This window comes from Mus musculus, chromosome 4 (genome assembly GCF_000001635.26).
Source record: "Mus musculus strain C57BL/6J chromosome 4, GRCm38.p6 C57BL/6J".
Lineage (NCBI taxonomy): Eukaryota > Metazoa > Chordata > Mammalia > Rodentia > Muridae > Mus > Mus musculus.
The window spans coordinates 103,012,258-103,029,676 of record NC_000070.6 but is presented as its reverse complement, the minus strand read 5'-3'; the positions used below and the strand labels follow the sequence as shown (position 1 = coordinate 103,029,676).

General features: G+C 43.0%; 1 protein-coding gene across 2 annotated transcripts; it reads left to right on the top strand.

The window, feature by feature from the left end:
* The first annotated feature begins 2,405 nt into the window (after window positions 1-2,405).
* On the top strand, window positions 2,406-11,805 carry Insl5 (insulin-like 5). 2 transcript variants are annotated; one of them, NM_001290648.2, is made up of 3 exons: window positions 2,406-2,863; window positions 2,984-3,159; window positions 11,331-11,805. In NM_001290648.2, exons 1-3 carry the CDS (start codon window positions 2,835-2,837, stop codon window positions 11,561-11,563), a joined length of 438 nt encoding a protein of 145 aa, NP_001277577.1. In that variant the 5' UTR covers window positions 2,406-2,834; the 3' UTR covers window positions 11,564-11,805. The 2 variants fall into 2 exon arrangements, with proteins under 2 accessions (NP_001277577.1, NP_035961.1); NM_011831.2 differs by lacking the exon at window positions 2,406-2,863 and having other exon boundaries at window positions 2,949-3,159.
* Window positions 11,806-17,419: the final 5,614 nt, after the last annotated feature.

Genomic DNA, 17,419 nt, shown 5'->3' with positions numbered 1-17,419 from the left:
CCAGCCCCTATTTTATTGTGTTTAATGTGGGGTATTTTTTACATAAAAAATTATTTTGATATATTTATAAACTATTACATGAGAATTGCATGCATAAAGACAATGTATTTAAATCACACTTATTCCCACTTCTTCCTTCAACTTCTCCAAAAATCCTAACTCTATCCCAGTCCCAACTTCATGTCTATTTTTAAAATAATTTAATGAGTTCAATTAGTGCTGCCCATATACACATGTGTATGGGACCATCCACTGGAGCATGGTTATCTTACCAGGAACCACACTCTTAAAGAAGACTGACTCCTCCTACCCTAGCCATCAGCAACTCTCAGTTGCTACTATGTCCATTTACCAAAATAGTAGTTGGTTCTCCTTTAGGGCCCATGAGCTCCACGGGCAGGGGTTCCTGTTCAGATGCATAGCACCAGTTATAAATTTCCTCCTATAGAGCAGACCTTACATCCAATCAGAAAGGTCCCTGGTTAGCCCTATACCATTCATGCCGCCATTGCAGCTATGGGCATATCTTAGCATCTTAGTCATTATTATAGCTCACAAGATTCAAAGCTTGGTAAGACAGTTGGTGACTTTTCTCCCCTAACAGCTGGCACAGAAACTTCCAGATCTATGAAAGCTAGCGAGGGAGGCAATTTCCAGGTCAGCACTGGCTTGATTTGCTCAAGTTCCGTGACCAAAGTGTGTGGTATATCCAACAATGTTGTACCGCCAAGTTCTGGTAGGTAAGCCAGAGCAGTGGCAATAGCCTGCATTACTTGGGTGATCTCAGGAACTCTCCGTGACCAACAGTTCCAGGGGAATAGCCCCTAACCATCACCGGGCTTTTCCCTGGCAACCTGTGACTTCTGGGAGGAGCATTCTCCCCCATGTAGGATAACTCCAATGAAACCTTTTTATATTCAGGAAACAGAAAATAGTAGGTAAGTTTCCATGCTTTCCCCCAAACATCCTTAGTGTTAGTTCCTTTATCCTACCCTCCTACTCCTCCCCCACTTAAACATCTCCTCCTACTCCATTTCCCCAGGGTCTTACCACTTTAATTCTATCTCTCCTCCCTTAAGATCTGCCGCCAATGGTGAAAGATTTTTAATGTAGGAGTGACAGAACCAGTTAATCACACCAAGACTTAGACACTTAGAGTTCAAAAGAGTCCTTAAACAATCCAAACTCAAACTTCTCAACTTACAAATGAGAAAACCAAAGCAGCCAGTGCGAAGCTGGCTGCAGAGGGCTCTCTTTCGAGGTCACGGACTTCGTCAGTGTGTCCGCGGCTGGGATGACAAGCTTGTCTGCACTTAGCCATGGACAGAGCTCAGAGCATGGTGACCTCTCATTCACACCCCAAATTAGCGAGATCACTGGAGAGACCCTAAGAACTAAAGAAAAAAGGGGGGCAGAGAGAATATTTAGAATCTAACAGAGCAGCTGGGGGCAACTGCAGGTTTTATTAGTTTCCAGAGTGTATTTATATTCAGGTTTAGGTAGCTGTTCTGGCCTGTTTTCTGTTGCTGTGATATAATATTCTGACCGAAAGCAGCATGGGGGTGAAGGATTATTGCAGTTTACATTCAGATCTCGGTCTACCACTGAGGAAGTTCGGCCAGATGCTGAAGGCAGGGAACCAAAGGAGAACCCATGGAGGCACGGTTCGTATTGGCTCATTCTCTAGCTTCCTCCCAGGCTCATGCTTAGTTTTAGAGAGCCCTGGACCATCTGTGTAGGGATCGTACCACAGGCAGTGGATTAGACCCTCCCACCTCAAGCATCAATCAAGGTGATTCTTCAGCGCTAGGGCTGCAGGTCAGTCTGATGGAGAAAGCTGGAACTGAGACATTCTTGCTCTCAAATGACCCTGAGCAAACTCCTAGTTTAGATAAGGGCTTCAAGTGGTTTACCAAGAGAGGTATTTCACCACTGGGCAGTTTGGGAATACACATCTGGCTTTACTGTAATAGAAATGTATATGCTGAGACAGACAGACCAAACTCACAGATTAAGGGTATCAAGGAACATTCTAGTCACAGAGATTCTGAGCTCTGAAGAAAAGTTATCTCTCCTAGTCTATTCTGATCATAAGGGAAGATGGTAGCCAAGAACTAAACTATTGTTGATATAAAGTAGGACAGGCATTGTCTCATCAATTCTGTGGGTAGTACTATTACCAGCATTAAAAAAAAAATAGAGTACTTACAATATGAACTAACCAGTACCCCCCGAGCTCGTGTCTCTAGCTGCATATGTAGCAGACGATGGCTTAGTCGGCCATCATTGGGAAGAGAGGCCCCTTGGTATTGAAAACTTTATATGCCTCAGTACAGGTGAGCGCCAGGGCTAAGAAGTGGGAGTGGGTGGGTAGGGGAACAGGGCGGGGTGGGGGGTATAGGGAACTTTCGGGATAGCATTTGAAATGTAAATAAAGAAAATATCTAATAAAAAAGAATAAAAAAATAGAGTACTTAAACAAATTGCTTTAGATTCTAGATCTTGTGGGAGGAAAGCCAGGAATCAAATCTGAGTCCGACAGACCTCATCACTGTGTGACTTCCCACTGCATTGACATAGAAGCTGCTTCTGCTCCCGAAGCCTCCCATGCTAGAGAGATACCACTATTGACGTTCAGAGTTTAAAGCTTGTTCTAGGTCAGTCAGCAAATGTAAAGTGGGCATTGAAGCTTATGCATCCCTGCTTCCAAAAGCCTTGTATTTCCACAGCGACTCCTGAGAAGATGCAGCAATGCTAAGTGAGATGTGTTCAGATGACCGAGTGAGCAGCAATAATCATAAAACGCACATGGCTGGTCCTCCACACTGTCACCTATGTGCTTAGTAAACACTGTTAAGATAAGGTAAAGACTATTAAGATAAAGCATCAGAGGGGTTGGTATAAATGGTCCAAGAGGGTGAGATAACTTCAAAACTCCACTGGGTACTGCTGACCACATTGCTTCTCATTTGCTCTCCGGCAGGATGAAGGGCCCCACTCTTGCTCTGTTTCTCCTCTTAGTTCTGTTGGCTGTGGTGGAAGTAAGAAGCAGGCAGACTGTGAAGCTCTGTGGCCTGGACTACGTGAGAACAGTTATCTACATCTGTGCCAGCTCACGGTGGAGGAGACATCTGGAGGGGCATTTCCACTCTCAACAAGGTATTGAATTCACGCACCTCACTTATTTTTCTAGAACCCCCTTTTTAACCACCCCACCCCACCCCCAATTTTCTTAGTATTTCTCTAAGAAATTCTGATCCAGTTGTATATCAATGTAGGGGCTTAATCATCAAAATATATTATGGAATTTGGCCTGGGAAAAAGGCAAACGTGCTACATTTTTTTTTTTAAAGATTTATTTATTTTTATTATATGTAAGTACACTGTAGCTGTCTTCAGACACTCCAGAAGAGGGAGTCAGATTTCATTCCGGATGGTTGTGAGCCACCATGTGGTTGCTGGGATTTGAACTTCGGACCTTCGGAAGAGCAGTCGGGTGCTCTTACCCACTGAGCCATCTCACCAGCCCAACGTGCTACATTTTAAAAAAGCAACACACTGCCATTCTTTAGTCTTTTGAATAAAACCGGTTCGTTGCACGGGGCTTCAGTGAGCTCAGCATCTGTGGGCAGAGCAATGAAGGCTGTAAGAGGCCAGACATCTACCTGCACACAGATGATGACAGAATGTATCAAGTTAGAGTTCAGGCAAATGCCAGACAAGGGTAAAGGGGAGGACCTGAGTCAGCTGACCACGTATTAAGTACCAGGCAATTTCAGGGGCAACACATCACTTAGCTCTCCAGTGAAGTAACTCATGCTACTGCTGCTGGTTATCATTTATTAAGGACAAAACTGTTTACCCAGCCGTTCAGCAGTGAGGCCAGAAAACAAGCCAGGCCTACCTGCTTCAGGAACTGATGTCATTGCTATTACATACTGTGCCCCAGGTGAAGAGAAGGCTTCTGTAGATACTTACATCACAGAGAAGGTAGAATTTGACAGAGGTCCTGAAGGGCCTGTCAAACTGAGAAGTTGTGGGGCAGGAATTAGGGAAGTTGTGAACAATAGAGAACACATGACCAGAATTCCCAGGGTGCCGTGTCAACCTGCTATCACAGCAGCAGTAATGTGCTGACATCATACAACTTCTGTTTTCGATTCAAGGAACTTAGAAGATTGTCTGGAATTCTTTCTGCAAACTTTGTAATGAATTATGAGGTAAAGGGTTGGAGATATGACTCAGAGGCCCATGTTAGGCAGCTAAGAAATGACTGTAATTCCAGCAAATAGTTATATTTTGACTTATTCCTTTCCAATTTGTATCCCTTTGACGACCTCCTTTTCTTGTCTAATTGCTCTTGCTAAAACTTTGAGTACTATATTGAATATGTAGGGAGAGAGTGGGCAACCTTGTCTAGTCCCTGATTTTAGTGGGATTGCTTCAAGTTACTCTACATTTATTTTTTTTTATTTTTTTTATTAGGTATTTAGCTCATTTACATTTCCAATGCTATACCAAAAGTCCCCCATACCCACCCACCCCCACTCCCCTACCCACCAACTCCCCCTTTTTGGCCCTGGCGTTCCCATGTACTGGGGCATATAAATTTTGCGTGTCCAATGGGCCTCTCTTTCCAGTGATGGCCGACTAGGCCATCTTTTGATACATATGCAGCTAGAGTCAAGAGCTCCCGGGTACTGGTTAGTTCATATTGTTGTTCCACCTATAGGGTTGCAGTTCCCTTTAGCTCCTTGAGTACTTTCTCTAGTTCCTCCATTGGGGGCCCTGTGATCCATCCATTAGCTGACTGTGAGCATCCACTTCTGTGTTTGCTAGGCCCCGGCATAGTCTCACAAGAGACAGCTACATCTGGGTCCTTTCGATAAAATCTTGCTAGTGTATGCAATGGTGTCAGCGTTTGGATGCTGATTATGGGGTGGATCCCTGGATATGGCAGTCTCTACATGGTCCATCCTTTCATCTCAGCTCCAAACTTTGTCTCTGTAACTCCTTCCAAGGGTGTTTTGTTCCCACTTCTAAGGAGGGGCATAGTATCCACACTTCAGTCTTCATTTTTCTTGAGTTTCATGCGTTTAGGAAATTGTATCTTATATCTTGGGTATCCTAGGTTTGGGGCTAATATCCACTTATCAGTGAGTACATATTGTGTGAGTTCCTTTGTGAATGTGTTACCTCACTCAGGATGATGCCCTCCAGGTCCATCCATTTGGCTAGGAATTTCATAAATTCATTCTTTTTAATAGCTGAGTAGTACTCCATTGTGTAGATGTACCACATTTTCTGTATCCATTCCTCTGTTGAGGGGCATCTGGGTTCTTTCCAGCTTCTGGCTATTATAAATAAGGCTGCTATGAACATAGTGGAGCATGTGTTTTTCTTACCAGTTGGGGCATCTTCTGGATATATGCCCAGGAGAGGTATTGCTGGATCCTCCGGTAGTACTATGTCCAATTTTCTGAGGAACCGCCAGACTGATTTCCAGAGTGGTTGTACAAGCCTGCACTCCCACCAACAATGGAGGAGTGTTCCTCTTTCTCCACATCCACGCCAGCATCTGCTGTCACCTGAATTTTTGATCTTAGCCATTCTGACTGGTGTGAGGTGGAATCTCAGGGTTGTTTTGATTTGCATTTCCCTGATGATTAAGGATGTTGAACATTTTTTCAGGTGCTTCTCTGCTATTCGGTATTCCTCAGGTGAGAATTCTTCGTTTAGCTCTGAGCCCCATTTTTTAATGGGGTTATTTGATTTTCTGAAGTCCACCTTCTTGAGTTCTTTATATATGTTGGATATTAGTCCCCTATCTGATTTAGGATAGGTAAAGATTCTTTCCCAATCTGTTGGTGGTCTTTTTGTCTTATTGACGGTGTCTTTTGCCTTGCAGAAACTTTGGAGTTTCATTAGGTCCCATTTGTCAATTCTCGATCTTACAGCACAAGCCATTGCTGTTCTGTTGAGGAATTTTTCCCCTGTGCCCATATCTTCAAGGCTTTTCCCCACTTTCTCCTCTATAAGTTTCAGTGTTTCTGGTTTTATGTGAAGTTCCTTGATCCACTTAGATTTGACCTTAGTACAAGGAGATAAGTATGGATCGATTCGCATTCTTCTACACGATAACAACCAGTTGTGTCAGCACCAATTGTTGAAAATGCTGTCTTTCTTCCACTGGATGGTTTTAGCTCCCTTGTCGAAGATCAAGTGACCATAGGTGTGTGGGTTCATTTCTGGGTCTTCAATTCTATTCCATTGGTCTACTTGTCTGTCTCTATACCAGTACCATGCAGTTTTTATCACAATTGCTCTGTAGTAAAGCTTTAGGTCTGGCATGGTGATTCCACCAGAAGTTCTTTTATCCTTGAGAAGAGTTTTTGCTATCCTAGGTTTTTTGTTATTCCAGACGAATTTGCAAATTTCTCCTTCTAATTCGTTGAAGAATTGAGTTGGAATTTTGATGGGGATTGCATTGAATCTGTAGATTGCTTTTGGCAAGATAGCCATTTTTACAATGTTGATCCTGCCAATCCATGAGCATGGGAGATCTTTCCATCTTCTGAGATCTTCTTTAATTTCTTTCTTCAGAGATTTGAAGTTTTTATCATACAGATCTTTCACTTCCTTAGTTAGAGTCACGCCAAGATATTTTATATTATTTGTGACTATTGAGAAGGGTGTTGTTTCCCTAATTTCTTTCTCAGCCTGTTTATTCTTTGTATAGAGAAAGGCCATTGACTTGTTTGAGTTTATTTTATATCCAGCTACTTCACCGAAGCTGTTTATCAGGTTTAGGAGTTCTCTGGTAGAATTTTTAGGGTCACTTATATATACTATCATATCATCTGCAAAAAGTGATATTTTGACTTCCTCTTTTCCAATTTGTATCCCCTTGATCTCCTTTTGTTGTCGAATTGCTCTGGCTAATACTTCAAGTACTATGTTGAAAAGGTAGGGAGAAAGTGGGCAGCCTTGTCTAGTCCCTGATTTTAGTGGGATTGCTTCCAGCTTCTCTCCATTTACTTTGATGTTGGCTACTGGTTTGCTGTAGATTGCTTTTATCATGTTTAGGTATGGGCCTTGAATTCCTGATCTTTCCAAAACTTTTATCATGAATGGGTGTTGGATCTTGTCAAATGCTTTTTCTGCATCTAACGAGATGATCATGTGGTTTTTGTCTTTGAGTTTGTTTATATAATGGATTACATTGATGGATTTTCGTATATTAAACCATCCCTGCATCCCTGGAATAAAACCTACTTGGTCAGGATGGATGATTGCTTTAATGTGTTCTTGGATTCGGTTAGCGAGAATTTTATTGAGGATTTTTGCATCGATATTCATAAGAGAAATTGGTCTGAAGTTCTCTATCTTTGTTGGGTCTTTCTGTGATTTAGGTATCAGAGTAATAGTGGCTTCATAAAATGAGTTGGGTAGAGTACCTTCTACTTCTATTTTGTGAAATAGTTTGTGCAGAACTGGAATTAGATCTTCTTTGAAGGTCTGATAGAACTCTGCACTAAACCTGTCTGGTCCTGGGCTTTTTTTGGCTGGGAGACTATTAATAACTGCTTCTATTTCTTTAGGTGATATGAGACTGTTTAGATGGTCAACTTGATCCTGATTCAACTTTGGTACCTGGTATCTGTCCAGAAATTTGTCCATTTCGTCCAGGTTTTCCAGTTTTGTTGAGTATAGCCTTTTGTAGAAGGATCTGATGGTATTTTGGATTTCTTCAGGATCTGTTGTTATGTCTCCCTTTTCATTTCTGATTTTGTTAATTAGGATTTTGTCCCTATGCCCTTTAGTGAGTCTAGCTAAGGGTTTATCTATCTTGTTGATTTTCTCAAAGAACCAACTCCTCGTTTGGTTAATTCTTTGAATAGTTCTTCTTCTTTTCACTTGGTTGATTTCACCCCTGAGTTTGATTATTTCCTGCTGTCTACTCCTCTTGGGTGAATTTGCTTCCTTTTTTTCTAGGGCTTTTAGATGTGTTGTCAAGCTGCTAGTATGTGCTCTCTCCCGTTTCTTCTTGGAGGCACTCAGAGCTATGAGTTTCCCTCTTAGAAATGCTTTCATTGTGTCCCATAGGTTTGGGTACGTTGTGGCTTCATTTTCATTAAACTCTAAAAAGTCTTTAATTTCTTTCTTTATTCCTTCCTTGACCAAGGTATCATTGAGAAGAGTGTTGTTCAGTTTCCACGTGAATGTTGGCTTTCCATTATTTATGTTGTTATTGAAGATCAGCCTTAGGCCATGGTGGTCTGATAGGATACATGGGACAATTTCAATATTTTTGTATCTGTTGAGGCCTGTTTTGTGACCAGTTATATGGTCAATTTTGGAGAAGGTCCCGTGAGGTGCTGAGAAGAAGGTATATCCTTTTGTTTTAGGATAAAATGTTCTGTAGATATCTGTCAGGTCCATTAGTTTCATCACTTCTGTTAGTTTCACTGTGTCCCTGTTTAGTTTCTGTTTCCACGATCTGTCCATTGAAGAAAGTGGTGTGTTGAAGTCTCCCACTATTATTGTGTGAGGTGCAATGTGTGCTTTGAGCTTTACTAAAGTGTCTTTAATGAATGTGGCTGCCCTTGCATTTGGTGCGTAGATATTCAGAATTGAGAGTTCCTCTTGGAGGATTTTACCTTTGATGAGTATGAAGTGTCCCTCCTTCTCTTTTTTGATAACTTTGGGTTGGAAGTCGATTTTATCCGATATTAAAATGGCTACTCCAGCTTGTTTCTTCAGACCATTTGTTTGGAAAATTGTTTTCCAGCCTTTCACTTTGTGGTAGTGTCTGTCTTTTTCCCTGAGATGGGTTTCCTGTAAGCAGCAGAATGTTGGGTCCTGTTTGTGTAGCCAGTCTGTTAGTCTATGTCTTTTTATTGGGGAATTGAGTCCATTGATATTAAGAGATATTAAGGAAAAGTAATTGTTGCTTCCTTTTATTTTTGTTGTTAGAGTTGGCATTCTGTTCTTGTGGCTGTCTTCTTTTTTGGTTTGTTGAGTGATTACTTTCTTGCTTGTTCTAGGGCGTGATTTCCGTCCTTGTATTGCTTCTTTTCTGTTATTATCCTTTGAAGGGCTGGATTCGTGGAAAGATATTGTGTGAATTTGGTTTTGTAGTGGAATACTTTGGTTTCTCCATCTATGGTAATTGAGAGTTTGGCCGGGTATAGTAGCCTGGGCTGGCATTTGTGTTCTCTTAGTGTCTGTATAACATCTGTCCAGGCTCTTCTGGCTTTCATATTCTCTGGTGAAAAGTCTGGTGTAATTCTGATAGGCCTTCCTTTATATGTTACTTGACCTTTCTCCCTTGCTGCTTTTAATATTCTATCTTTATTTAGTGCATTTGTTGTTCTGATTATTATGTGTCGGGAAGAATTTCTTTTCTGGTCCAGTCTATTTGGAGTTTTGTAGGCTTCTTGTATGATCATGGGCATCTCTTTCTTTATGTTTGGGAAGTTTTCTTCTACTATTTTGTTGAAGATATTAGCTGGCCCTTTAAGTTGGAAATCTTCATTCTCATCAATTCCTATTATCTGTAGGTTTGGTCTTCTCATTGTGTCCCGGATTACCTGGATGTTTTGAGTTAGGATCCTTTTGCATTTTGTATTTTCTTTGACTGTTGTGTCGATGTTCTCTATGGAATTTTCTGCACCTGAGATTCTCTCTTCCATTTCTTGTATTCTGTTGCTGATGCTCGTATCTATGGTTCTAGATCTCTTTCGTAGGGTTTCTATCTCCAGCGTTGCCTCGCTTTGGGTTTTCTTTATTGTGTCTACTTCCCTTTTTAGTTCTAGTATGGTTTTGTTCATTTCCATTACCTGTTTGGATGTGTTTTCCTGTTTTTCTTTAATGATTTCTACCTGTTTGGCTGTGTTTTCCTGCTTTTCTTTAAGGGCCTGTAACTCTTTAGCAGTGCTCTCCTGTAATTCTTTAAGTGACTTATGAAAGTCCTTCTTGATGTCCTCTATCATCATCATGAGAAATATTTTTAAATCTGTGTCTAGATTTTCGGTTGTGTTGGGGTGCCCAGGACTAGGTGGGGTGGGAGTGCTGCGTTCTGATGATGGTGAGTGGTCTTGATTTCTGTTAGTAGGATTCTTAAGTTTGCCTTTCGCCATCTGGTAATCTCTGAAGCTAGCTGTTTTAGTTGTCACTGTTAAGAGCTTGTTCTTCAGGTGACTCTGTTAGCCTCTATAAGCAGACCTGGAGGGTAGCACTCTCCTTAGTTTCAGTGGGCAGAGTATTCTCTGCAGGCAAGCTCTCTTCTTGCAGGGAAGGTACCCAGATATCTGGTGTTCAAACCAGACTCCTGGCAGAAGTTGTGTTCCACCCACTAGAGGTCTTAGGATCCCGTGTGGAATCCTGTGTGGGCCCTTGCGGGTGTCAGGCGACTCCGCTGGCAAGGTAGCCCGGGGCTCGAGTGGAGCGGAAGGGGCTTGTGCCCCAGATCAGGCCCGGGTAGCCTGCTTCCCTATGTACCGCAGTCTCAGGTTCCGCGCGATTGGATTGGGGCCGGTGCTGTGTTCCACTCACCAGAGGTCTTAGGATCCCGTGGGGATTCCTGTGTGGGCCCTTGCAGGTGTTGGGTGAGACTCCGCTGGCAAGGTAGCCCGGGGCTCGAGTGGAGCGGAAGGGGCTTGTGCCCCAGATCAGGCCCGGGTAGCCTGCTTCCCTATGTACCGCAGTCTCAGGTTCTGCGCGATTGGATTGGGGCAGGCGCTGTGTTCCACTCACCAGAGGTCTTAGGATCCCGTGGGGAGTCCTGTGTGGGCCCCTGCGGGTGTTGGGCAAGACTCTGCTGGCAAGGTAGCCCGGGGCTCAAGTCATGTATTTTCCTTAACATTATTTATCTGATCAATTACTAGTTGATCAACTACCATTCCTTCTCATGGCTTTTGTTTAAGCACAAGCCAGAGGGGCTTGAATATAGACACTGGGAACAACATTTAGATTAAACAATGTGGCCCATGCTTCAGTATCAGATATGGAATGGAAATCCCACTTATCAGCTCTGCCAGGCATCCCCCAGGGTTTTTGTTACTGTTGTTGTCTTGCTTCTAGCTAATTAATTACATTTCTTATGACTAATTATATAGCTTATTGCTAATTACAACTAATATCTTTGGAAATATCTAATTTCCCATGAACCAGAGGTGGCTGGTAACATTTGCTGCTAACCAACTGACACTGCTATCTTTCAACCTCTGTAAAATGGAAAGCCAGCATGACCCAGCTCTTCCTGAAGTGCTGGTCTTTGGTGCTTTCTTTGTTAGTTTGTTAAGGTGTGGTGCCTTTCTCTCTTATAGCTGAGACAAGAAACTACCTCCAGCTCCTAGACAGGCACGAGCCATCCAAGAAAACTCTGGAGCACAGCCTTCCCAAGACGGATCTCTCAGGACAGGAGCTTGTTCGAGATCCACAGGCACCCAAGGAAGGTCTTTGGGAACTGAAGAAGCACTCAGTGGTATCCAGACGAGATCTGCAAGCTCTGTGCTGCAGGGAAGGCTGCTCCATGAAGGAACTCAGCACCCTCTGTTAGGATGCGCCCAACCCCTTGGCAGGCTTCAGCATGCATCTCAATGTTCTACCATCGAGTTCCCTGTTCAGCTTCTATCACTACAACCACGGCTTTTGATCCTTTCCTTAAAGGTCTATTATGGCTTAAAGCCACTCTTCTCCCTGTGCTGAGGTCAATCTACTTTTCTTTCTAAATTCTAACTACTGCTTTGAAGTTTCGAGTGCTGTGCAAAATTGCAATAAAAAAAAATGCCTGAATCCAAACTCACTGTGATTCTTTTCCCTTAAAAAATTGTTATAGGGACTAGAGAGATGTCTCAGGGGTTAAGAGCATGAATAATGGGTGGCACTGTTTTTGTTTCATTCTTATACAAATCGTGGGTTCAGTTCCCAGCAACCACACAAATGTTTCACTCATCTGTAACTCCAGTTCCAGGGAATCTGATGCCCTCTTCTGGTTTTCACTGGCACTCAGTCTGCATGTGGTATGCAGACATATATATGTAGGCAAAGCACTCATACATGTAAAATATGTATGAGTAAACATGTAAAATAACATAAGTCTAAAAAAAATGTTAGAGTCAATGATTGAGGATGTGCCAACAAACAAATTTATACCAGGGACTGGAGAGATGAATAACAAATATTTTAAACAAAATTAAAGCAAAAGTCATGCATCACTAAAAATAATGGTCCCCCTTGCAATCTTACATTCTTCTTGATCATATGAGCAATGGAGACCCTGGAGTTACAGGTGGGTTCTGGGAAACAAACTACTGCGCTATCTGTCCAGCCCCAATCTAGCCAGTTTTTACTACAGGGGATTCAAAGCCTCCCATTCTAATGGTGGTAAGATGGGAAAGACTGCTGTGCCATCTCATAGACAGGGACTGTGCTTCTCTTAAGCATGGATGAAGTTTGAAAGATGGATCATCACCCTTCAGCTCCTCCAAAAGATTTCTGGGACCACCGCTCTTTGTGGCATCTGTAGTGGGAGAGCAGGGCAGAGAGAATGGCATGAAGCACATGGAAGAGATGTGTTATCTGGGTGGGGGTGGGGGGAAGGCAAGACTTTCCACCACCAAGAGATACATGATAGGGACAGAGCACACACAATATGCAAATACAGAAGAAGGTGGACTGTCTAAATGGCCGATATAAGGTCACAAATCTTGTGATCCAGTGCCTTTGAGCCTTGGACTTTTTCAGCTCTCTGGCCCATTTCTACTTTCAGAAATGCTTTGTTTTTGAATCAACTGTGTCTAAGTCAGGTGTGATGCTGCACGCCTTTAATCCTGCACGTGGTAGGAAGAAGCAGACTGATGTCTGTGAGCTTGAGACCACCCTTGTCTACATAATGAGTTCCAGATGAGACTCTGTTCTACACACACACACACACACACACACACACACACACACACACACACACACACACAGCTCTGAAGGGAAAGGTATCCTGGCAGTCTGGAGCCAAGGAATACCACAAAGTCACACACTGCACAACAAATTTCACACAAGAGATTTATGGGGAAAGTCACAAGAGGATGGCTGCCTCTGCTTTGGGAGGGGGGAAAGCAGCAAAGAACTAAGCAGGAGTCAGGCTTTATATAGGGTTTCTTGGGAAAGTGGGATGGTGCTTTCCAGGGTGACATGGGATTGGTGGAATTTTATGGATGGATCTTGGGTTTTTTGTTTTTTGTTTTTCCTGTAGGGCAGAGCTGGGTCACCTGTGTCTCTAGAGCTGGGGCAATTAGAGTAATCTGGGGGTGTGGTCTGGCCACTTGCTCACCTCACTCTACCATTGCTGCCACCACCACTACCACCACCACCACCACCACCAAGCTGTATCTATTTCTACCATTATCCTGTGTCCCTGGTCCAGTTCCTTGCTCTTTGACATAAGAACATGGAAATCCTAGTGGGTCCTTCTGGACCCTCATCTATGCCTCGCACAGCAGGAAAAAAATAAAAATGTGGTTACAAAGAAAATAGAACCAGATGCTAATTCTTCACTCAGAAATAAGCAAACATGTGACTATTTATTTATTTATTTATTTATTTTTATTAGATATTTTCTTTATATACATTTCAAATGCTATCCTGAAAGTTCCCTATGCCCATCCCCTGCCCTGCTCCCCTACCCACCCACTCCTGCTTCTTGGCCCTGGAGTTCCCCCGTACTGGGGCATATAAAGATTGCAAGACCAAGGGGCCTCTCTTCCCAGTGATGGCTGACTAGGCCATCTTCTGCTACATATGCAGCTAGAGACACGAGCTCTGGAGGTACTGGTTAGTTCATTTTGTTGTTCCACCTATAGGGTTGCAGACCCCTTCAGCTCCTTGGGTGCTTTCTCTAGCTCCTCCATTGGGGGCCCTGTGTTCCATCTTATAGATGACTGTGAGCATCCACTTCTGTATTTGCCAGGCACTGGCATAGCCTCATATGAGACAGCTATAACAGGGTCCCTTCAGCAAAATCTTTCTGGCATATGCAATAGTGTCTGGGTTTGGTGGCTGATTATGGGATGGATCCCCGGGTTGGGTAGTCTCTGGATAGTCCATCCTTTCGTCTTAGCTCCAAACTTTGTCTCTGTAACTCCTTTCATGGGTATTTTGTTCCCTGTTCTAAGGAGGAATAAAGTATCCACCCATTGGTCTTCCCTCTTCTTGATTTTCTTGAAACACGTAACTTTTGAATAGCTGTACATTGTTACTGAGAAACTGAACAACGATGTTCTCAATCTAAACACATTGTTTTTTTGTTTCCAAAGGACTTCAGAATACTCAATAAGAGTTTCCTGACATTGCCTTCCATGATTCCGAGAATAGTCAGGGGTCATATACTCATCAACCAGTTCCTCTAAGCTGCAGGCATTCAGAGGATGAGGGATGTTCTCCTTCTTGTAGCCTAAGCTTCCTTTATTTTGCCTCTGTCTTACAGAGATAAAAGGACTTTTTCATTTTTATCCTAGCACTTGAGAAACCAAGGCCTAGCTGGTAAAGCCATTGTTATGCCATTGGATGTCTTCCTAGATAAAAGGAGAAAATAGGGCTATCGCAAAAACCTTTTCAACTATTATACTACTGTCATCTGAGTCCTCTTGTGGGTTGTGATAATAGGGTCTGTTCAGCCCTAGTGCTGATCTTAGTAATGCTGTCTATGAATGCCATCAACAACAGGTTGGGTGCTCATTGCGTTTGGTCTTTAAACATCACCTTCACCCTTGAGCTGCAGTTAACCTCTAAGGGAGGGACAGTACTTTATCATCATCTTTAACAGGAGAAAGCAGTCAGGAGAGAGTTAAAGAAATGTGTCTAAAGCTGAACAGCTGAATGGATGTTTCCCGATACACAGTGAACTACTACTTACTTAGTGTGAATCAAATTCGATGACCATTAGGCATTCCTAAGGTAGCAAGTTAGAAATGACCAGAGAAGGAGGTCTTTGGAGATGGAGCCCTTCCTCTTAATCAGCAGCTTGTGAAACCAAAATGAAAATCCAAGGCTGCTCATTGTTCAGAAGAATGGGCTCTAAGTCATAGCTCTTACCCTCGACGGAGGTGTCATTTTGAACTGTCCGGAAGACCATTCATGGATAGCTTCCTAAAACTTATAAGCATATGATTTAGAGATTAGAAAGATGGGTCAGTGGTTTAAAAATTACTGGCTGTTCTTTCAGAGGACCTAGGCTCAATTCCAATTCTATAGAATCCATTGCTCTTCTGGTCTCTGTGGGTATCAGGCATGCACATGGTACACAAACATACGTGCAGCAAACACACACATAAAATAAAAATAAATCTCAAGACTATGATCTGTAAGAGACTTTCTTAGAGAATGAAAATACAGTTGGCCTTTTGAAAGAAGGTCAATCCAAGCGACCCCATCAATCACCTGGATAGGATAAGTCCCTCAGGAAAAGCTGCCTGGCTAGAGGCTTTGTAAGTAGTAAAAGCCTTCCTGAATTATAGCTCACAGAAGTCTTAGGTGCTTGACTGTGTTCCAATGGCGGCCCTCACAGCCATGTGCCTATGGACACCACTAATTAGATTCAGTGGGTTATTAAAAAAAAGAAAAGAAAGAAAGAAAGAGGCAAGAAGTTACAAGGGAGCACAAGAGGGGAGGGGCAGAGCCAAAGAAGAGTTCAAGCTGGAAGCAGGGAGCTCGTGATCAAAGTTCACCGCACATAAGTATGAAATTCCCAAAGAAAGCACAAATATTGTGTGTTTAAAATTGAAATGAAATGTAGGCCAGTATAGTTGCAGCCATCCTGGCTGGAGGGAAGATATTTTTAAGAGAAGAAATACTTGCTCTCCTCCCACTGGCTATCAGATTCTTGAGCAATGAATGCCAAAGGATTAGCATTTTCTCAGGCAGGGCTTGCTGCAGGAAGGGAGCTTGCAGGACTTGCTGTTGTCTGAAGCCCTGCTGTTAGCGGAGGCTCTTCCTTCCGAGGAATGTTACAGAGCTTTGACAGTGGATCTGGTGTCAGCTGATGAACAGGATCACGTCTCTTCCAGTTTCATATGCATTCCTCTACCTGTCCCCCCCATCTAACCCTAACCCTCACGTACCCCAAGGCAGACTCAGGCTGCTTATCTGCTCCTCCTCCCAGTGTGGCCACACTGAACACACCTCCTTTCTCTGCTTTTTGTTTTGTTTCTTGAACGGACATATTGGGAATAGAGGGGGAGTTTGAGCCTCGTTCATCCATCGGGGCTGCATGGACAGAGACTTTGACCCCAGCTACTTTTGCACACACGATGATTCCTCAGGCTGTGTCCAACCTCACCCCCTGAGACTGGGCTTTCATGTCCAGTAAACTGCATGTGTTCTACACTATGTGTGCTTTATTTGATTTTTTTTTTTTTTTTTTAGTTTTTTAAAAGAATTTTGTATAATATATTTTGATCATTTTTACCCACCTCCCCTAATTCTTCCCAGATCTCATATATATATTTGTGCTGCTCATATACCACTCTTGGACATGTGATCTTTCACTGGCATGCAGTTGACCTTCCAGGGGTCAAGCCTTTAAAAAGTATGACCATTAATTGCCAATAGCTCCTTAGTTAAGGGGAGGATTTTTTTTCAATTTTTAATAGATATTTTCTTTATTTACATTTCAAATGTTATCCCCTTTCCTGGTTTCCCCTCCGAAAACCCCCATCCCCTCTCCCCTCCCCCTGCTCACCAACCCACCCATTCCTGCTTCCTGGCTCTGGCATTCCCCTATCCTGGGGCATAGAACCTTCACAGGACCATGGGAAGGGAAGAATTTTTGCCCACCTACCATGTCCACACTGAAATTTTGGTTTGAGTCTTGTACATGCTGTGTCAACTGCTGTGTGTTCACACATGTAACTGCTCTGCTTTGTCCCCAGAACACTGTTTCCTTATAGTCACCTACCTCCTCTGCCTCTGACACTCTTTCCGCTCCTTCTACAATGTCCCCTGAGCCTTTGGAGGAAGAGCTATGATATAGATGTCCCATTAATGGCCAAGCACTCCAAAGTCCCTCATTTTTTACACCTTGACCAGCTGTGGGTCTCCATATTAATTGGCATCTAGTGCCAAAGCAAGCTTCTCTGGTGAGGGTTGAGAGATGCACTGGTCAATGGGCATAATGATAAGTGTGTGTGTGTGCGTGCGCGCACACACACACACACACACACACACATGCATACTCACACACATGCACAAACACACACACATACACACACATGCACACATACAAACACACACATGCACAAACACACATAAACGCACGCACACACATGCATACACATGCACACACACATGCACAAACATACACACACGCACACACACACACACACTCAAATTAATCTTTAAAACACAAAACAAAAATACTAAAGTT

Bases quoted from the DNA above. Each gene is read 5' to 3' on its own strand.
- Insl5 (NM_001290648.2), top strand. From the start codon at position 2,835: ATGTGCTTAGTAAACACTGTTAAGATAAG. The intron at 2,864-2,983 runs GTAAAGACTATT...GCTCTCCGGCAG, and splicing joins GTAAACACTGTTAAGATAAG to GATGAAGGGCCCCACTCTTG. The intron at 3,160-11,330 runs GTATTGAATTCA...TCTCTCTTATAG, and splicing joins GCATTTCCACTCTCAACAAG to CTGAGACAAGAAACTACCTC.